We start from the raw sequence: 22762 nt of genomic DNA on the forward strand, positions 1-22762 counted from the left end.
CACGGCGTTTATTCCCCATGTGTCTCAGCAACTGAGCAGCCCTTGGTTGGGGTCTGATCTGAAAATGGGTTCTCTCTTTGAGCAGAGACTCAGCCACTCATACGTCGGCTGCAAGAATGATGAAACGCGCTTCCCCCTTCCCCATCAGCAGCCTCTAGAGCTTCACTGTCGCCCCGATTTGTGCCCACTGTCACGGGGCTACAGCCTCCCTTCTGCAAGCCTTGGATTTTCCATCTGTGAGGCCCTAACCATAGGTTCTCTGGCCTCTGAATCCCCTCTTTCCTCTTGCTTCTTTTCTAAGTGAATCAGGTAGCCATGGAAACAACTGAAGATTAATACTCGAAATAGACAATCATTCATTTCTCACCAAACAATGCAGCAAAAGTAAAGACTGCATTGGAGCAATTTGAATTCTTGCAGCAAAATATGAGTCTAGGTGCAGAATGCGGGTGGAAGGGAGATCAGCCCTGAACGTCTTCTGGGGCATCCGGATGCAAAAGCCATGGGCGACCAGAGCTGGTCACGTATCACACATGGAAGTACCAGCTTCACAAACACCAGATCCGGTCACTTAGGGAATACTTCTAGGACTGGGTGCTGTGGGGAACTGGGCAGGGGCATCCACACTTTTCTGGTAGTGACGACCCAGCTCACCAAGCCTGTCTTACTGTGATCTGGGTCCTGTACCTAGAGCAGCCCAGTTTGCTTTGTGGCCATCTCACAACCTGATACTACTGTTTTAATTTCTTGTTTTTGTCTCTGGGCTCGATTTCCTGGGAGCCCGGAGACAAGGGTTTGAAGGGTTCATCTGGACCACAAGCCACAGCCTTGGCTGCAGGAGAGTAGAATGTCTTGATTTGTGGTTCCACCAGTATCTCACTACATGAGGAAGGAGTGAGGAAACAGGCTCTGTTACCAGGGAAAAGGAGAATGGGAGGCGATGCAGGTCTGCGCCCAGGGGAGAGTGAGAGCATGTGCCGGTTCAGGGAGACTCACTGTGCCGGGGATGGGGAGTCTTAGGGCTCATGGCACAGTGCCCTGCAATTCTCAGACTGCAAAATTCCAACTTGGAGCCTGGTTAAATGATTGCAACAGACATTTAAGATACAGGTGGGTGACTGTTGCTAGAATCTATATTCTATTTTTAATAACCAGTTGAACATTTATCCATTTATTGATAATTTGCAGTTTTATCAATTTTAACGTGTACTTTGCCTACTTTTCTCTTAGAAGCTTATTATTTTTTCTAACATTTGATGCTTTTTAATGACAATGGTTACTATTTGCCTAGAAGATATGTAGTACCTACTTCTCCAGTTAATGATTTTTTTTAAGGTTGATGTTACCAGTCAGTTTTACATTTTTACAAAGTGAAAACAAAACCTCTTTTCTCGTGAAATTTTCTCAATTGCTTTTATGCTTGGGTAGTCAGTCGCCCATCTATGTTTTGTTATTTTACATTTTTGTTTTGCACATTTAGTTACTTGTTCCATCTGGAATTTATTTTTTTCTCCTGTGAGTGCTAAGTATTTACACTATGTTGTCTCACAGTTAGCTAATTGTGTAAGCATCATTTATCAAATACTCCATCCTCTCCTATAGATTTGTGACTCCATTTATATCGTAAACAACATCCTTAGATACACTAGAGTTTTTTAAACTATCTATTCCAACTTAATAATCTGTCAACTGTCATAGTAAAATATTTTCTGAATTACTGAAACATTTTTATGCATTTAAATAGCGAAAATACATTTGTCATCAATTGCTCTTCTTTTTCAAAAAACATCTTGGTAAATCTGCCTAATTATATTTTAAAAAGAAATTTAGTGTGGCATTTGTAACAAAAATTATTTTTGGATTTTGTTTGAATGTTTATGTTCATTTGGGATGAACTTACATTTTTGTAGACACACTCATAGTAGTACTTTGGTGTTTATTAAAGTGCAACAAAAATATTGTGTTTATTCTCACAATAACTTTGTGGGACAAACGCAGTAGAGAATTGCTACATCTTTCCAAGTGTCACCTAGCCAACAGGAGGCAGGGTCAGACGTAAACTCAGGTCTTTCCCTGCTGCCTGTGTCTGAGGGATCTCCCCCATTACTGTAAATTTCTCCATGTCTTCTCATAAATCTGGTATTATTATTATTTTAGAAAGTACTTATTTATATATTTGAGAGGCAGAAAGACACACACAGTGAGAGAGTGAGCTTCAATGCACTGGTTCACTCCCACAGATGCCCTCCTTCCATCGTTGGGGAGGCAGGGGCAAAGCTAGGGTTCACTCCCACAGATGCCCTCCTTCCATCGCTGGGGAGGCAGGGGCAAAGCTAGGAGCCGGGAACTCCGTCCAGGTTTCCTCCGTGACTGGCAGGGACCCAACCACCTGAACCATCACTGATGGATGCCAGGTTCTACGTTAACAGGAGGCTGGAGTCAGGAACTGGAACTGGGAAACCTAACCCAGGTGCCCTAATATGGGCCACAGCATCTTAGCTACTGGGCCAAATGCACTCTCCTCTTCATGTAGATTTTATATATTCAAAAATAAGATTGTTCCTAAGTATTTTATATAACACATATACATGTGTGTGTATATATATATATATATATATCCTTGCTTCTGTTCATTTTATGTCTCTTCAGAAATAGAGAGAAATATCTATTTTTGACATAATTGTAATTATGCTAATTTTTATGTCTACACTGTATTTGGCCAACTTAAAGTCTGATTGGAAATTATCTCAGTTGATTGATTTGGATGTTTACCAGCAAAAAAATGACAATTGTTAATCTTGCTAAGATGGCAAGTGTCCCCATATTCATCTGCACATTCAACACAATCCCCATCAAAATTCCAGCTGGCTTCTTTGTGGAAATTGGCAAGCTGATCCTAAAATTCCTAGGAAAATGTAAGGGGCCTGGAATAGCCATCACAGGTTTGTAAATGGAATACGAAGTTGGAGGAATCACATTTCCTGATTCTGAAACTTACTACAAAACTACAGTAACGAGACAGTGTGGTGTTGGCATAAGGATAAGACAAAGATAAACAGAGTAGAGTTGAGTGCCCAGAAAACCAAAACTGGAGACCTCTCTCAGTGTGGTCAACGGATGTTCCCCAGGGACGCTGGGATGGTTACTTTAGATGTCCATCTGACTGGCTTAAGAAGCACCCTGTGAGGCGGTAAAACACTAGTTCTGCGTGTATCCGTGAGGGTGTTTCCAGTGGAACCTGGGCTGAGTCAGGGAGTGGGCAAGACCCGCCCTCAGTGTGGGCAGGAGCCATACTACATCAGCTGAGGCCAGGATGAGGGGCAGAGAAAAGACGGACTTCTGCACTCTCTCTGCTTCTCATTCTCGCTCTCCTGAAACCGGGACACCCTCTGTTCCTGCCACTGGACATCAGAACTCTGGTCTCTCAGACCTTTGGGCTCTGGACTTGCACAGCGGCCCCTGCATTCTAGGACTACACCGTTGCCCGCCCCCCCCCCCCCGAGGCTTTGGCACCTGGGTTGAATCATGCTACCGGGGAGGGGGAAGGGGGAAGGAGAGGGAGGGGGAGGGAGAGGGGGAGGAGGAGAGGGAGAGAGAGAGGGAGGGGGTAAATCTTTCTTTGTGAGGCAGCTTTGGTCTACTCAGGAGAGTAGAGCTCTCACGACCTTAAATGCCTCTTACAGATTGCACTTCCAATACCGGCACAATGGCAATTAACTTCTCCCACAAGTTTCGGAGGGGACATACTCAAACCACAGCAACATTCATCAGCTGATGAAAATCTGAGTTGTTTCCACTCTGGGTCTTATGACTAATGCTGCTATGAGTATTTACATACACATTTTCATGTGGACATATGTTTTCATTTCTCTTGGGTGTGTGTATACCTAGCAGTAGATTGCTGCACCATATGGTAACTCTGTTTAATCTTCAAGAAACTTCCAGCTGTTTACCAAAGTGACTGTCCCGTTTCATATTCCAAACCGCAGCCTGTGAAGGCTGCAGTCCTTCCACACCCTCAGCAGCCCTGTTATCTGTCATTTCACCACAGCCCTGCTGGTGCTAAAAGCAGTGTCTCCTTGTGGTTTTGATTTGCATTTTTTGATGGTTAAAGATCTGAGCTACTCACCTGCTTGTTGATAATTTTTAGAAGCCATTACTAATGCAAGTTCACACATATTTATGCCTCTGTTTTCTTCAAGGGGTTTTAGAGTTTTAATTTTTCCATTTAGGTCTATGATCCACTTAGAGCTAATTTCCATATAAAATGTGAGGTAGGGGTCCAACTTCAGTCTTCTGCATTTGGATATCCAATTGTACAAGCTCCCTTTGATGAAAAAAACTGCTTTAAAATTATGTATTTTATTTGAAAGGGAGAAAGAGAGGGAGGGAGGGAGGGAGAGAGAGAGAGGAAGAGAGAGAGAGAGAATCTTCCATCTATTCCACCCATTGGCTCACCGCCCAAATGCCAACACCAGCCAGGACTGGGCCAGACTGAAACCAGGAGCCAGGGTTTTCACCTAGTCTCCCACATGAGTGACAGGAACCGAAGTGCTTGGTCTCTGATCTGTTGCCTACTCAGGTGCATTAGCAGGAAGCTGGGTCAGAAGCAGAGGAGCCAAGACTCCAAATGGCACTCTTACATGGGGTTTGAGCATCCCAAGCTGCAGCTCGACCCACTGCACCCCAGTGCCTGACCCTGCGCTTTGCCTCTAACAGGGGATGTGTACGGCACTTGAGTGTATCACCGCTGTTACCCTTGGATCTCATTTCTCTTGTTTAGTGCTCGTACTATTTATGTGACTGACACTCACTTTGTCTCACTGTGAAAATATTAATGCTTGTAATCCACAACCTTAACTAATTTTTACTACATGCTGATGCTTTACAAATATTGCATTTAATTTGTAACAAGTTAATTTGTTAACTTGGTAATTGTGCAGATAAGGCAAAAGGCGAGCAGAGAGGTTAAGTAACTTGCAGAGGTCACACAGCCAGCATGGGTCAAAGTCTCAGTGTGGACTCAGGTCTGCCCTGCTCAAATGCTCAAGTGTTTAAGCACAACTCCACATTTTCTTCCAAATATGTTAATTTTTATTTTATTTGGAAGAGAGGGAGAAAGAAATAGATATGTTAGAGTAGGCAGACAGCTAGATATGAGAGGAGACCAGAAACTAAGGGCTGGCAAATATCCCAGTAAAGGCATCCATACTGTCGGCCCTCTGATTATCCTGATTAACCTTAGGTTCATTATCATATCATTAGCATTCCAGTTTCCACCATGACCCACCTCCAAAATTGCCACAACTAATCCGAAAAGACCCTATTAGGAAAGAAAATAGGTTGCACCCCAATTCCAGGGCAATCCTACCTTATTCCTAGAATGTCCACATCCCATGAATGCCCCACCATTGCAAGATAAAGATAAAAAGGAAACTTCCCCCAAGCCTCTGGACAGCTGCTTTTCTCTAAGCCTACCTGCTCCTCCAAAAAATTCCTTTTTGGGAATTTACATTTGCTTTCAATAAACTTTCCTCACTTTATAAAGTTTTAGTGTTGATGCATGCTAGAATTCTTTCTTGTCATGGTGTCAAGAACCTGGACACTCATTTTTCAGTAAGAGAGAGAGACAGAGACAGAGAGAAAGGTATCTTCCATGTGTTGGCTCATCTCTCAGATGCCTGCAACAGCTGGAGCTGGGCCAGGAGCCTGGGTCTCAATTTGGGTCTCCAATACAGATGACAGGGACCCAAATACTTGAGCTATCACTGCTGCCTCCAGGAAGCTAGAATCAGAAATGGAGTGGAGATTTGAACCCAGCTGCTCCAATATGAAATGTGGACATCCCCAGTGGCATCTTAATGGCTGAGCCAAATGCCCATCCCCAGATATGTCTATTTTTAAAAGTCGTTTCTAGTCCTCAATGTTTAGAGACTCATTTGTAAAATTTTTTAATCATTCTCTGTTTTTTTTTCTTGTGCTTTTGTTTTTTAAGTCTCTAGTGTATGTGAAATTTGAGGGCTAAGATAAGGATGTAAGATAATTTCTTTGAAATGTGTAGCCAAGTATTTAAATGTTCTCTAATTTCATCCTTTCCTCATGGATGTCTGACACCCTGGACTGAGATATCTACACATATGTTGGTCTGAACTACATCACCACCACCTTCATCCGTCTGCTTTTGTGCCAAGCTGTACGATTTTACACACTGCTCAGATACCTCAAGGGGTCAGGTTCTCCTCGTTCTTATTTTCAAAATTGTTCTGGGGTGTGCCACCCAGTATTTGTTCTCCTTTTTGAATTTCTTTTGGGAGAACTATTTTAAGGATAATCACCAGAATTCATTATAAACTGGAAGTCATTTTTAAAAGGGGACATCCATGAAACTTTGTCTCAGGTGTATTAAACAGCAAGTCACCTGGCTCTTTAGAATGTGGAGTCAACCTTATGCACACTTTTGGAAGCGAGGAGACAATTAAGGAAGTCCATGTTCTCAAGCACCAGATTGATTAAAGTTGACAATGAAGACAATTTATGATTAAACTTGTCAACGAAGACAATTTGCTCTCTTGAAGAAATACTGGCTTTCCTTAAAAACATACAGCCTGAGGATTGTGTTCTCTTTTGCTCTGAGTTCTATGGTAAGAGACGAGTGATATTCAGACACTCCTGGATGTTGGTGGAAGCATGGAGCTACTGGTTGAGTTATAGAAGCACTAGCCCTGAAGATTCCTTCCATCACCCCAAGACAACAACATCAATTATTTGTAAAGAATCTCCCATCCAGTAGCCGAAATAACTAGACTGAAGTGCCAAGTAGCCACACTTGGTTCTGACTGTTCTCTCCTTGAGCAAAGCCATAGATAAGCCATTCAAACAGCTAGATTAGCTCCCGTTGCAAAGGGAAGGGAGATTTCACTGGGCCAAATGGAACACATTTTGGTAGCCTGCTGGATGTTCTTAATTCAATAATATGTGTGGCTTCTCTCACTATTAGTGCAACTGAGCAACTTGCCCCTTAAAGCGTCGTGGTGTGAGAGGTAGGTGTACACCTCACTTGCTCAGCCAGGACTCCGGCTCCCCTTGAATTGCCTTGGGTCTCATGGTTTCTGATGCTTGCTGTTCATCAGCCAACTTTACCTATTGCACTTACCTTGGTCTTACTTAGAATAAAAATTTCACAACCATGGGTAGAGCAGAGAAAGCACAGGACATGCAGCCAGCCATAGCTAAGTTCAAGTCTCAGCTCTGTTACCTCAGGAAGTCTTTGGCCATCTTTTTGAATGTCTTGCCTCTTGCCACCCTAGCTTTCTTACTTGTGAGAAGGTGACACTAATGCCTTCTTGTGGTGGCTGTGAGAAGTGAAGTCCGTATGTGCTGGGCAATTAGAATGCAAAGGACTCTCCACTCAATAGCTGCTGTGGTTATGCACAGTGTGGGTAGGTGTGCCAGAGACTCAGGAGTTTCCAGATACTTGGGTTGCTTGTTGCTAAAACCAGGAGTATTAGGGGGATTTGGTGGTTGGTCACCTTCTTACGGGGAAACGACTGTGACAAATCCCACAAGCCTCTGACTTTGAAATGTCCATGATTTAGTGTGAAGGTGGCAAAGGCAAGGCCTTTGAACTTGTCTGATCCCATAGGGTTTCCAAAATTTCCTCCTCCTACAAAATGACACAGGGACTTTAGCTTGGCTTCAGAAGGCCATTGTATTAAAAACAATTTCACACCCCACCCATTTGTGGACTTTTGAGGATCTTCCTGAAAGCATTAATACTTTCTTTTTTTTAGAAGGTTTTTACTCAATGAATATGAATTTCATATGTACAGCTTTTAGGAATATAGTGTTTCTTCCCTCCATTCTTGCCCTCCCACCCCAACTCCCATCCCACCTCCTTCTCCCTCTCCCATTCCATTCTTCTTTAAGATTCATTTAGCTAACACTTTCATTAGAACACAACAGGTGATAGTGCAAACCCCAAAGAATGCACAACCTCCTCGAAGAAATTACGAAATAAGAGAGAGGACGACTTCTTATCACCGGATTGATCTAAATCCAGAATGGTTCTGAAAGAGATCCGAGGAACTTTGTCAGGAACACCTTTGATTAACGTGGGAACAGTTATTTTCAGGAGATCCTTGGAAGGCTATTGGAAAATGAGACACATTTTCTTTGCCCAGGATGGAGTTCTGGGATGGCTGGGAACCATGAGAAAACGGGGCTAGGAGGACTTTGAGATTGTTTCACCAATTCCCTTAATTTATACTTTTAGTAATGTTTCAGTGGCTTTTACAGCCTAATACCTTCAAGTCTGAAAAGCATCTTTATGTAAACATCAACAGTTACTGAGGTTTTCTTCAAAACTCAAGCTCTTTTGTAATCTGACACACTGTCTTGACTCTGCTAACAGATAAAAGAAGTGAGATGAGACGGAAATTTGAGAGACACAACTACCCACCAATCCACCTACCTGTATATTTATTACCTCCACTTCCCACCAGGAAGCCTCTCCTGTAAACATTCAGTCAAAGAGGAGGGCCTGCGCTGTGGCTCACTTTGTTAATCAGCCTGCGGCGCCAGCAACCCATATGGACACTGGTTTCTAGTCCCAGTTGCTCCTCTTCCAGTCCAGTTCTCTGCTGTGGCCCGGGAAGGCAGTGGAGGATGGCCCGAGTGCTTGGGCCCCTGCACTCGCATGGGAGACCAAGAGGGGGCACCTGGCTCCTAGCTTTGGATCTGCGCAGCGCGCTGGCCATAGCGGCCATCTGGGGGATGGACTAACGTAAGGAAGACCTTTTCTCTCTGTCTCTCTCTCTCACTGTCTAATTCTATCTGTCAAATAAAAAAAAAAAAGTTATGTAGTCATGAACTGAGTCAACTGGACGTTTCTATTTCCTATCTGTGTGACCTTGGAGGGGTTATTCTACCTCTCAGAATTTCATATATAATAGATTTGAACCCCAGCTTGCAATGAATTTCAAATGAGATGCAAAATACTACACAGGCAGGACACAGTAAGAGATCCATACTTTAAAACTTTGAGGGTTTTTCTTTGCTTTGTTGACATATAGAAGATATTCATCCTTATGTACTAATGAGTTTGCATTAAGCACTTTTCATTTATCCTAAGTGAATTACAAGCACCTTGAGGTTAGGGACCAGGTACAGGTATCTCTTAAAAGATCAGTATAATGGCGACTCATATCAAGTACCCAATAAACGAATTTTGATTGAAAAAACTCTTATCAACTTCCAACAAGATGATTAATGATTATATAATTTTAATTGAGTATAAGGAAGGTGTGGAATATTCAGAAGTAAATGGAGTAAGACATTAGGTTATTTCTATTAGTGGACCATTATATGAAAACTAAAATCATGTTTTAAAGAATACTTAACAACGAGGATCATGATATATTCATAGTGAAAAGGTCAGGATATATAATTTTCTTTTCTAAAGATGGCCAATGGTTTTTTTTTTTTTTTTTTTTTTTTTTTGACAGGCAGAGTGGACAGTGAGAGAGAGAGAGACAGAGAGAAAGGTCTTCCTTTGCTGTTGGTTCACCCTCCAATGGCCGCCGCGGCCAGCGCGCTGCGGCCGGCACACCTCGCTGATCTGAAGCCAGGAGCCAGGTGCTTCTCCTGGTCTCCCATGGGGTGCAGGGCCCAAGTACTTGGGCCATCCTCCACTGCACTCCCTGGCCACAGCAGAGAGCTGGCCTGGAAGAGGGGCAACCGGGACAGAATCTGGTGCCCTGACCGGGACTAGAACCCGGTGTGCCGGCGCCGCAAGGCGGAGGATTAGCCTAGTGAGCCGCGGCGCTGGCCAAAAGATGGCCAATGTTGTAATGTATGAGGTGACTTCAACAAATTTATGGAGAAATAGAATTAAAAGACAGGTTTATTTTGGTGCATTTCTTAAAAAGCTTAGTTTTTTTAATCATAACATGCATTTTCCATGAATTTTCTGAAGCTCCCTCATCTGGATGAATTTCAAAATTTATTTGCACTCAGACTTATCTCTTACTTTTCCAAAAATTTTTTGAAGTACCCTATATATGAGTCAAGAAGAAAAGACTACAAGAATATGCATTAAAATATTGGAAATGTTTGTATTAGAGAAGTGAAATTATTTTCTTCTTGTTCCTGCTCTAATGATTTACAGTAAGCATGCATTACTTTACAATGAGCAAAAAGTCTTAGTAATGTTTTCCTTAAGAAAAATGGAGAGGCTCTCCCGTTCCAGGATGGATTTCCTCAGGGTGCTGCACACCCGACTTTAGGGAAATTGATCTTGATGGCCTTGTTTCAGCCACATAGCAGTCCACGTACAACCCTGTGTGGGTTATGTCATCCTATTGCATTAGATGTTCAAGCTTAAAGGGAAATGGAGGGAGAAAGAATTTTCTGCAGGCAGTGGACCACTGATTTATAAATCCCTTGTCAGATGCGCTTGGGATTTCAAGGTCTTAGACAGGGGCCTCCCTGCTTGCTGCATTTCTGGGTGAGTGGAGAGTCTTGCTCTCTGGCTTACCGTCCGACACAACCCCAACATACTTAGTGAATGGCATAAAGGTGGCTGTCAGGAGCCCTTTCCCACGCCAGAGGACACTTTCAGACACCTTGAACCTCGGGTTCAGAGTCAAGGGGGCACGATGCTGTTTGCCACCACTGCAACTTTGGGCAAACTGTTCAACTGCTCTAAGTTCTGACTACGAAAAAGATAACCACCTCACTTCAGTGTTAGGCACTGGACTTTTTGGCCCCCATAGATCTCATGAATATCCTCATAATAGGGGCCCCCTGGGAGCTCTCTTTCAACTCAGTGAGGATCTAATACAAAGCCAGCAGTCTGCAGCCAGGGAGAGGGACTCCAATCTTGTTGGCACTGTCATCCCAGACTTCTGGTCTGCAAAGCTATGACAGCAAATTTTTGTGGGTGATAAGCCACCCCATCTTGGGTTTTGTTACAGAAGCCTGAACTAAGCTGCCCACTGGGATACAGCAAAGACTCCTTGTCTGTTCCTGTTAAGCATCTAACAACTCCCAGAGGGTGCATATTATTACAACTCCTATTAGACCTGTGATGTTTCCTGAAAACAGCACAGGCTTTGGCCCTTAGGGCTCAGATTCAAATTTCCCTTCATCAGTTATTAGCTGTGAGACATAGGGTGTCGCGTAAGTTGCCTGAGCCTCAGTCGTGCCGACTGAAAATGGGCCCACAGTACCTACTTCCACAGGTAGTTTGAAGGAGTACAGAGCATGGGTGTGGTGGACATGGTAGCTGACAGCAGCCAGGCAGGTGCAGTGAATGAGGGAAGCAAGCTGAGAGCCCAAGCTGAGGAGCAGCTAACTGGTCAGCCATGACTTAGCACCAGCTTTTACCATCCAGGGAGTCAGGACTGTGTCAATTACTGTCCCATCTCATGTTTTAAGAGAAACAAGAAGTTATACTTTTTGTAGGGCATTTTATAATTGTTAGGAAGCAGAAAACTTTAGACAAGGATGTGTAGGCCACCAGTTGGTAGGTTGGATTCCCAGGTGTTTCTTGGACTCTGCCAGGGGACTCTGCAGGAGGCAGATTCCCCACCCCCTTGATGTTGTTTTGATCAATGGATGCAGCACCGTGCGCACAACCTGGTGTGACTGCTTTCTCTTTGCTGTTTGCAAGAAGAACATGCCCTGGGGAGCTTCTGTCTTAGACAGACAGGAGGGGCAGACCTGAGGCAGAGGATTCCCAGGTGACCTATGTTCTATAAGGGAGAACGAGCCAATGTTGATTACTGTAGGCTGTTCAGATTTTGAGACTGTTACAGGGCAAAACCAACGGATAAAACTACAAGGTACGCTGGAGCCAGCTGGTACCCCCTCCCCACATGAAGATAACCAAGGAGAAGCATATAACTGGCGCATGGAAACACTTAATGAACCATTGTCCCCATGGCTATTATGGTTCTGCCAAATCTCACCGGTTTCTATAACAGAAGTTAGGCTCAGCCCCGTGTGTTGTCAAATGTTTGTTTTTGCAGATCTGAACCCTTGAGAAACTTGCAGATAACCATCTCTGTCTACTTTTCACCTTCTTACATACCTACAGGGAGAAACGTCATTCCTAAGTTGTGCCACAGGATGGCTGGCTGACAGGGTTTCAGGATTTCTCACTCTGAGTTTTGACTACACCTGTTCCATTCACAGGCACAGTAGAGGTTAGATGTTAAGGATACATCTTTACATCTTCTGAGAGCTGGAAAGGTCTAGTGGGACAGTGTAGGGTATTCTACTCCAACAACAACAGATGGAAAGTGCTAGGGTAGCAGCAAGAACCAAGCGTACTGGGACCCCAGAGGGGAGAAAGGACCCTAACCAGAGCTGGTGAGATGTTTTGGGGAAGGTGAAAATCAAGCACGGCATTTAAGGATGAATACATAAGAAGGTGGGGAAGGGCATTTTGGAAGAAAATACATGGGGGCAGGCACTGTGGTACAGCAGGTTAACGCCCTGGCCTGAAGTGCTGGCATCTCATATGGGCACTGGTTCGAGACCCGGCTGCTCCACTTCCAATCTGGCTCTCTGCTATAGCCTGGGAAAGCCGTAGAAGATGGCCCAAGTCCTTGGATCCCTGCACCCGCGTGGGAGACCTGGAAGAAGCTACGGGCTCCTGGCTCCGGATCAGCCCAGCTCTGGCTATTGTGGCCACTTGGGGAGTGAACCATCTGATGGAAGCCCATTCTCTCTCTCTCTCTCTCTCTCTCTGCTTCCTCTCTCTGTGTAACTCTGATTTTCAAATAAATAAATCTTTTAAGAAAAGAGTTTACCAATGATAATTTGACATGGAGAGTTGGGGCGGGAGACAAACTGCAAGTTCTCTTCGCAGTGCATTAGGGAGAAAGAAATAAGGTAGCGATTTCCCTATATTGCCTTTGGTTCTGTTGCTACCATCTACACATTTTCCTCAAAATGCTAATGTTCTAGGGAGGCAATGTGATGCACCAGGGAAAAATAGAGTATGCAGTTAAGGGAGCTACTGATTCACATCCCATGGTGTCTGGGAGCAGGGGCAGTCACTTATTGGAGCTGACCCTGGGCCCATCCAGATGGCCTTCACAAAGCCAGCATGTCCATTGGGCTGTGCAGCTGGCCTTCTCCTTGCAGACCTGCTGTCAGCTGATGGGAGCCCTCTTGCTCTGAAGGTGACGACCTCGTCCCACGTCCAGGATGGTCACACATCCTGGATGGGCCTAACCAATGACTGACAGACAGAGATGTGCAAAAGGCCAGCACAAGACGGGCGACTGTGCAAGGAGGTGACGGGTGCTACAAAACTCTCCTCCCAGTGCACCAGGCCCAGGAAAGACCTACTTGGTCAACAGTTTATCTTGGCTTTTCCCCTTCCTCATCCTGCTTTTGCCACTTCCCTAGAGGTTTCTCTCCCTCTCCCTCTCCCACCAAGAACATCCCCATGATAAATCTTGTGCTGCTGAATGCCCATCTAAAGCTCTGCTTCTGGAATCCCAACCTAAGACACACGTCCTCCCACAGCTTCCCTTTCCAATCACCTCTTTCCAGAAATCAACACGTGTGCATGGTTCATCGCTGTCCTCCTGCATCTACCTCATCGGTGCAGAGTGCAACGATCTGAAGACAGTTCTTTAAATATAAAAGATACTCCAGGCCGGCGCCGCAGCTCAATAGACTAATCCTCCACCTAGTGGCGCCGGCACACCGGGTTCTAGTCCCGGTTGGGGCGCCGGATTCTGTCCCGGTTGCCCCTCTTCCAGGCCAGCTCTCTGCTGTGGCCAGGGAGTGCAGTGGAGGATGGCCCAGGTGCTTGGGCCCTGCACCCGAATGGGAGACCAGGAGAAGCACCTGGCTCCTGGCTTCGGATCAGCATGGTGCGCCGCTGCACCATGCCAGCCGTGGCAGCCATTGGAGGGTGAACCAACGGCAAAAGGAAGACCTTTCTCTCTGTCTCTCTCTCTCACTGTCCACTCTGCCTGTCAAAAAAAAAAAAAAATACTCCAGTGACCTTCCCATGCTCCATATGAGAACTCTTTTAGAAAAGATTGTCAAGAGATACACTGAGTTTTAAAACTGGGAATACTCAGGTTCACGTCTTCTCTGTGGAGCTGTTGTGCTCATCAGCTGAAAGCATGCCCAGCGCCTTAGGCGGAGGTCTCCATGCAGAGCACACGCACTGCGTGAAAGCACCTGCCTCCTCTTGATTACAGTTCCAGGAGCACCACCCAGTCCTCATGGCCACGTCCTCGGCTGGCACAGCCCAGCACAGCCCAGCACGGAGGAGGCACCCCTGAGTCTTCTCGGGGAACGGCAGTGAGCAAGGAGAGGAACATACTTTATGCAAGATGACAAGGACGGCAGGACAGTTCTCCCACAGCCCTCTCCTGCCTTTGTCACCTGCAGTTCTCAAGAGTCACTGCAGCACCTGCTGGGAGAGCAACCTCCCGAGACACACAGGTGATGATCGGGCCTCCAGGGCTCTGATCTCATGGATGGAATTAGGCCATTGTTAGGAGTGGGTCAGTTTTCCTGGGAGAAACTTCCTGAGGGAAGGGCTCTCCCCCACTTGCCTTTCCTTACACTCTTGTCTTCTCGCATGGGCGGACGCGGGTAAGAAGACTGCTGCTAGATGCCAGTGTTTTGACATTAGACTTTCCAGCTTCCAGGACAGTGAGAAATACATTTCTTCTGTTAGCAAATTACGCAGTCTGGGTTATTCTGCTGTAGCAGCACAGAATGGACTAAACACCCTCCAATGCTTTAGCCCCGTGTGGGGTGTGACCCGAGGCTAGAAAACCCAGAGTAGGCAGCTTCCTGGGATTTCTTACTGCAGGGCAAGACATAGTCCACCTTGTGTAGCTTTCCTCAGCCGTGTGGGATGGCTTCTGTGTCCCTTGCCACCTCCTTGTAGGTCATAAATCTGCTTCATGTAGCTTGTGTGTGAGTGTGTTCTGTACATTGAATTTGGCAGCCAGGGCACCGTGGACCTGGTTCCCACAGCTTTCATGATCCACTCCATTTGGAGACTGACCATAAAACCGAAGCCTAATCCTCATAAATACGTGCAGACTGCTATACATGTACACACACAAACAATCAGATTCCCTTGCTTTGGTTGTTAACACAGTTTATTATTGGCACACTTATCAGTAAAGCATACATAAAATACAGCTGTCTTGTAACACACAGAGCCACTGTGCCTTTACATGTGTGGAAGAACATATTAATATGCAAATGGAAAAATTAGTTATCTTAGAAAGTTTCACATAAATACACTGGAATTGCCCAAACAGAAAAGTCCCCGTAAAAGAACCAGGTGAACGCTTTACAAAATATTATACAAGAAATATACTATGAAAAGAAAGAACGATCAACTCAGATATGATTAAAACAAAGTTTCAGCTTTATGAAACTGCCCGCTAACTTAATGGATTACATGTCTTGAAATATTTGGATCAACAGCAACTTCATAAACGCATAAATGCTCAAGGGTCCAATTGTCCTTCTTTACATGACAATCTGCCTTTGTGTCCTTAGTGACAAAAAGACATTTCTTGTTTCAGCACTCGGGCTCAATTGACCCCACTCAGACTCAAGAACCAATCAACGTCACCTTGACCATAAGTTACCTGGCTGGGTCCTCTTCACTGTTGCCCAATGAAAGAAAATGCAAAGGAAAAAAATACATTTAAATTACTTCCCCAAAGCTGATTTTTTTTCTTTTCTTTTTTTACTGAAACAAGAAACTCTCAGATGCAAGTCAAAAAGCAGAAAATATTTTACAATATTAAAAAGTCATCTGCAGTTCGGTTCGGTTATGAACGAGATCCTGAGCACTGAGCACTGATGGACAGCATGGCCTTCGGTGGAAGCGCGGGAAGGAAGCTCAACACAAACACGAAGTCAAACCGTGCCAGGAGACACGCTAGCATTTTCTCTCCTTTCAGTACGATCAGTGCCAGCGTCTGTGTTACCTGTCAAGGCCTCCAAGGAAGGGTCATGGAAGCTTATTTGGAATGCTCCTCTCAATTAAAAAGGAAAAAAAAAAGGAAAGAAAGTCAGATCATTGTGGTTTAGAAATAAGTATTTGCTTGGAAAAGTTTTTAATCTCTCCTCCTTCCTCTCCTGTAAGTAAAGATCTGCGATATTGGGAGCACACCCCACGGGCCTATGGGTAGTGGGTTCTGGTGCCGACCGAATGACCGATGGTCTTATTGGGAAGCCTGGGGTGGGGGGTTTTCTGATTTGGTCTCTTGAGCGGCGGGAGGTTTATTGTTCCACGGGCTGTTGTTCCCCAGGGCGGGTGAATTGTTGAAGTCCTCCTCGTCGTCCAGGCCGTTGGCTGCATCATATTGCGTGTTTTCTAATCTAGTGATTAGCCTTTCGTCCTCGTCCCCAAACTCACCTCCCATCAGAGTTGGCTCTCCTACCACCATCACATCCTGTGAACAGCAGCTGACATTATTACAGGGAAACCTTGGGAGAGAGAAGCTCAGCTTAAAACAACAGTGGGAGGAGCTGGGGGATCTAGGACAGACAACGGGGTCAAGTCTCAATGTCGGGGGGCCGAGACGCATATGTGATTTCTACGGGAAATAAACATTGCCTCCTGATGTGTAACAACCACGCGAGTTTATGTCCTTAGTGCGCAGCCTGACACCGGAGAACGAGCAATGCTAGCAATCTGCAGAAATAAAAAAATGGATTTTTCAAAATTAAAAAAATCCACGCTTTGAACTTGCTGACACTGGGGACTTTGGAGAGGGCTGTGGAACCTTCTGCTGGGTGCTTTGCAATACCTCCAAGAATCCGCCACTTTCATCACTGGCCTGAGAGCGGCTTAGGAAACTAGCGGCAAACGGGGACATGCGTAAGGTGCAATTCTGCGACATTCTCACAACTCATTCCAAATGGGATTTTCTCTGTCCCAAAGATGGTATACATTTTAATTGAAGACAGAATCTCTCTTTTTCTCTACTCAGCCAGGCCCTTTTATGCAGCCAATATCCTTGACATTCTGCTACTTAATTATGGTAATTAATTTAGGTAAAGTTTTCGATAAAAACAATGTTCACACTGATTTGACAATTTGCATAGCTAATTAAGTCATTAGCAAAAACCTGCTGATTGCCAACAAGCCCTGAATTTACCATCTGTTATTTCATGGTGCCTGTCACCTATCCCCACACAGGCAACCCTGCCACCAATCTGGGCAGTAAAGAGAACCAGTGTGTCCAGCTGGTGCCGTAAAAGGAAGATGAAGAGCACTAATTATAATTACATCGACGAAGCTGGTCGTCATCAGAAATGGAAGCAGGCGAGAAGAATCCCTCTAATCACTCCTCTAAGTACAAATTGTTCTTCCATGCAAACAAGGAAGCCACCTACTGGATCTGGGACACCTGAGGCGGCCACAGCTGGAGAGGCCCAGCGACCAGGGGAAAGGTGCACACTCTTGGGCATAGCTTTGGCCTCTCTGTTCAAAGGGGACACTTTGGGTGACGTGGGTTTGAAGCAGGACACCTACTGGGCAGATTCTTCTGTGCAGACTCTGAGCAAGATTCTACTTAAAAGCCCAGAGACTCCCAGAAAATGAGTAACTGCTATCACCCTCGAAGGCCAGAAAAAGCAGGACTGAGCTGGATGCAGCTGGAGGTGTGAGGGTGGATTTCCTCGTGAGGGAGGCTGACTCAACAGCTTTGATGGGCAGTGTAGCAGAACACTGCCTACGGTCAGGAGAAGGGCTAGGGGAGTCTCCAGGTACTTTCTAGAACTTTGGCAGTGCCCATTGGACAAACCCCTTAATTACCAGCTAGTCTACTTTGGGAAGGAAACCTTTGTTTTGTTTATTCATTTCCCTGCCTTGAATTAGGGGAGATAATTCATAGGTTTCCAACTCATGTCTTCTGACTTACTCACTCCAGGGCATGGATAAAAAATGGTTTTTAAGAGAAATGTCCCAAATGCAGCAAATGCCTACCAAGTGAATTGGTAAACACAGCAATGCAAGTACCTTAGGATACTGAGCTGGGTGCTTCCAAGAACATACGTATTAGGCAATGGAGAACCAGAAATGATGCTGACATGTGAGAAGACTCATGAGGGTGCTTCAGGTGAGATGTGCAAAACAGACACTGTCTTTGGCAAGAATGATGATAGAATTTTAGACAGAGGATGGCCACCACAGTGACGTGTGAAGGTTATTCGGTTAGTTGGGCAGTCGCCACAGGACTGCTGAAGGTGTTCTCAGATTACGAAATAGTGCCCCTCGGTTACACAGGCAAGTAGGAGACCACACTGATGATCGGGAACAAAGGAAGGTGGAAAGAGTCGGGCAAGATTGTCTGGAGCATGACATGAGCGCTCCTCTCATTTCATGCCTGTGCACAGCACCCTTCGAAGGGCTTGGAAACACATGCATCAGGTGTCTTTGGCCAGGAGAAAGATGTTAGCACCCCCAGTGTGGCTCCATGTTAGTACTGGGACCCCAAGGTCAACAGAGAGGCTCAGAGAGTTGGAGGAGATAAGTGTGGTTTGAAAAAAGAGGAGAAAAATAAGAAGCAGATAACCTCAGCATATTAGAGAAAACCTCCCCAGCACTGCGGACGCATTCACCGTATTAGAAAGTAACAGTCATCTAAGGAAAGCACCATGAAAATAGTGGTTGAATCACTTCCAATGGGGCTAACACAGGCTTGTCATGTGTGCAATGAGTCTTTGTCCTAGAAGCAGCTGACAGATTCCCAGGCAGAGGGGCTTTTAATGATCTTAAACTTCAGGGGAATGTCATATTTGCTTTACTGATGACAAGATATCCTTAGAACATGATCGTGTGTGTGTGCGTGCGTGTGCAACTGTTATACGTAGGACTTCACGGGCACATGGAAACTTAAAGCCACTTACAAGACAATGCACCTGTTTCTATTTGGTTCTTCCAAAGCTCAGGACTAGGATAAAACTTTTGTGCTCTGGCAATCTTGGTTGTTCTTTGTTTTTTGCACACAAAACAAATGGAGACATGGTGCACACTCTGGGCCGCCTCTAGCTCGGGTGTCTTAGTAGCATGTCCCCCCACCTCCACGTCTTTAAGAATCTCCCCACCACTGGTGTGAGAGCATTTCCTTCCCACTGCTGTCCTGTGTGTCCCCCGGAAGGCAACAGGGATCCCCCCGAGAGCAGCCCTCGGTTGCCCACAAAGGTGACCTGGGTACCTCGGCTAGAAGCCTGGAGGTGCCACCAGCCTTTTCCCACTTTGTATTTTCTCACTAATCCCCCGTGCAAGGACCACCAACCTCTGAGGAGGACTGGAAGTGACTCCTTTCAGGGCCCCTCAATGCTTCTCCTTAAATTGGCCAGAAGGGGTCACTGCTGCTGAATGACACAGGTCTCCATCCCTCCCAGGGTTGAGGCTGCAGGTCGGGATCGCTCCTAGCCCCTGCTCATGGAGTGAGAAGCAGAAGCCAAGGATTAAACCCTACTCCTGTCCACACACACACTCTGCTGCCATGGCAGCTGCATGGGCCACGGCTGTGGTCATGGGAGCAGGCCACTAATGCCCACAATGGCAACTCTACTCCAGTAGTCAGCCCATGTGGATGGCTCATAGACAGTGCTGGAAGATGTGGCCGCTACAAGCCATCCCATGGTGATCATTCAACACCCACTCAACTTGAGAACACCTAAGAATTTGCAACACTTTCCCAACCTTGCTGTCTTCCTTGCCTCTCTGAGCCATCTGAGAGGCTCACTTGACTCAAAGAACCCTTACGGGGAAAGTGCTGAAATTCAGCTGTCACTTTCTACAGGGTCTCAGTTGTCACAACTTACTAAAAACCCTGGAAACAGGGATCCTTCACCAAAATGCAACTAGTGGTTTGGAGGACAGACACATAATGCAGCAAATTTTTTAACAAGTGCTCTTTAAAATAAAATTGAAATGACTCTGATGATACCACGCAAGGCAAAATATACATGTGGCCTGCCACCCTCAACTTCTATTCCTGTGGCAGGCATCACCAATGGATGACCTATGAAATCCAGTATAGGTCTTGGAATCCTTCTCCATGCTCTGCTTTATGGCAGGACAGAGGAGAGGAATCCTCTTTGCTATCCCTAGATGAAGCCGTGAGCTTTCCGGCTACAGGACCTGGGTCTTTTTGTTAAATTTTGATATTGCAAGTATCTGGAATCGTGTGTGGAGAATATAATAGGAGCTCAGAAAACATTTCATATTTGTTGAGCTGCTCAGAATTCCTTTTTTTCTTTCAAAACATATTTTTAAATTTTAATGTTTTAGTATATTCTTTTAATGGACACACAATGATTGTGCATATTTATCTGACCTGGGGATCTGAATTCTCGTATGTGCCCTTCAGTAGCAATTCCACAGCTCTTGAATTCTCTGGAAGACACTTTGTTCATTTGTTACAAGGAGCTAACAAATGTTAGTTTCCCAAACTCCAGAATTAAGAGAGTAAGTGGGCACTTTTTGGGCTGATTTATGTACATCAGACCATTCTTCCTATACATTTTCTGATTTAAACAGGAATGGGTTTAATTGTGATATTTCAATAAAGACACTCAGTTTTTCTCCTTAGAGTTCCCCCTTGACCTTCAGGGGGTGATAAGTGTAAAGTTCAGTTCAGAAAACACAGGGCCATTTGAAGACTATTTTCATTACACAAGGACAGTGAGTCCTCTTGGGCTTAAGATGAAGATGGCACCTTCCCTAGCAAGCTGCCAGTCTCTCCAGAGCCCCTTCCTTCTGCTGAGGGGAATGGGGACCACGGCCCCTTTCTATGAAGGAGAGGAGGAGTCTCATTTGTCCAGGGGATTCTCGGGGAACGGATGGACTTGGTTTTGGCCACAGAGAACAGACCATTGGAAAGTGGGTGGGGGAAGACTGGAGAGGCACATTTAGAAGCGAATGGGAACTCCCTGTGCCAAAGGCTACTCTTACAGGGAGAGGGATGGAGCAGGACAAGAACGAAGGGTGAGGGCAATGGACCAAAGGGGAGGACAGAGCAAGATGGAGAAGGTAAAATGGTGTCGGTTGCTGGCAGTAAGTAAGAAGAAATAGGGTGCACTTCCGAAGATACTGTATCTGGAGGGTATCCATGAAGCAGCAAGAAAGTGCCAGGATTCACACAACAGGCAAGCACCTGGAGACAGGGTGACGTGACAGGGGTGGCAAAGAAGGAGGACCCACAAGGAAGTGTGGTGGTGGGGGAGGGACAGCAGATATTTAGGGGAGCAGGAGGACTTAAATGTATGACCTACTAGTGGGTCGGGGTTAGCAGAAAGGAAGGGAAGAGGCAGGAGGGACAGAGCTGGAGAAGAAACACTGGGGGAGAAGGAAGACCCTGTGGGGTGCATGCTAGTTGGCAGTTTCAGAGTTCAAGGAAGCCCCTGTCCAAGCGGCCTTTGGCAAGACCCAGAAATGAGAGCAGAAGGTGAAGGGACCACGAGAGCTGAGACGGAGCCCGGAGCTGAGCCTCCCCTGAGATAAGGAGCCGGGTAAAGGGAAATGGCGCGTGGCTGCTCCTTTGTAGTGGCTGCGAGTTAATGACCTGAACCCTAAACCTAGAGGGGACGCCCATGCTGGCACGGCCCAGGCAAATTACAGTGCTGGGCCTGCGTGCCGGGGGCCAGCTTCCCGTGGGGCACCGAGTCTCCCACGCAGCCGCCACCAGGCAGGCTGTGATATTTTAATTAAACTTTCAGGGACTTAACTCCTGCCTGTGATGCTGACGGCTCTTTCATTCGGGCTCCACTGCAGCACCAACTCTGAATATTCCTTTCTAGCTCCCAAGTGGCAGGGGAAGGTCTCCATGACGGGGCTCATCCCTCCCCTCCCAGCCCCACCACTGCCTCCCCCACCTCCCACAGGCCCAGAGGCTTCTGCAGCTAACGGAGACTTTAACCCAGGCCCCTGGCATAGGAAGACAGGCAAAGGCAGATTTTAGTCCTAGAAGGAAAGCGAGACTTACAGGTACCTGACTGGACAGACTCAGGTTTGCCGCTGGGGTTTTCTTCTTGCTGCCGGTGCTGTTGGCCGTGTTCCCGGCGCTGCTGTTGGACGTGCTGCTGGTGGAGTTTTTCCTTTTTCTCCGTTTGGTTGTTGGTTGCCGTGTGGGTTCTGCTGCAATAGGCAAGAGGGGAGAGGGATCAGCTCCAGGGTGACCACCAGGATCTGATTTTGAGCAATGGACAGAGTAGGCTGTATACGTTCTTCCTCGTTTCTCGTAAACTCATAAAAAAGTAAATTGAGAACGCTGCTGACGTGAGCACAGAATGTGTGAAACTCTCTCCTTTTGTTTGTAGATGACTTTTTGTCAATTGCTCTTTCTGCAGTGATTCCACACCTGTAATTCCCTGGTCTATTTTAGCAGCGCACCACAAGTGCCACTTGCATAATTGAACTTAACATATGATCACCTTTGGAAAATTTGGGAATTTTTCTCCCCTGGAACTGTCTTCTCCTAATAATAAAGGAAAGATTCTTGCAGTCCCCTGGGAACCTCAGAGATAAGATAGAAGCCTAAACCTTAGAGAACCAGTGTGCAACAGCAGCCCCTACTGGCCCAGTGTCATACTGCAGCCTAGCTCTAGTATACCTTGACACTCTCAAATCAAAAGAAAAAGCCAGAGTTCTATCAGCCATGGATGAGTAGCTTAGGGATTCCCAGACTCAGTAGGAATATTCGTGGTTGGAACCCGGCTGTTCAATGAATGCCACTAATTC

The 22762-nt window shown here is 45.9% G+C and overlaps 1 protein-coding gene across 16 annotated transcripts in view; it reads right to left on the reverse strand.

Moving 5' to 3' along the window:
- Nucleotides 1-15128: 15128 nt before the first annotated feature.
- LDB2 (LIM domain binding 2) overlaps nucleotides 15129-22762 on the reverse strand; it is a 393446-nt gene continuing 385812 nt past the window's right edge. Inside the window, exons 7-9 of one of the 16 annotated variants that reach the window (XM_070068060.1) lie at nucleotides 22014-22156; nucleotides 19311-19453; nucleotides 15129-16460 (exon numbers count right to left, since the gene is read on the reverse strand). In XM_070068060.1, the coding sequence (XP_069924161.1) occupies nucleotides 19349-19453; nucleotides 22014-22156 (248 nt within the window). In that variant the 3' untranslated portion in view covers nucleotides 15129-16460; nucleotides 19311-19348. Of the gene's footprint in view, nucleotides 16703-19310; nucleotides 19454-22007; nucleotides 22160-22762 lie in introns of all 16 variants that reach the window. The other 15 variants (XM_070068059.1, XM_070068057.1, XM_051830396.2 and 12 more) reach the window with 15 other exon arrangements.

The sequence above is a fragment of the Oryctolagus cuniculus genome, chromosome 2 (genome assembly GCF_964237555.1).
Source record: "Oryctolagus cuniculus chromosome 2, mOryCun1.1, whole genome shotgun sequence".
Classification (NCBI taxonomy): domain Eukaryota; kingdom Metazoa; phylum Chordata; class Mammalia; order Lagomorpha; family Leporidae; genus Oryctolagus; species Oryctolagus cuniculus.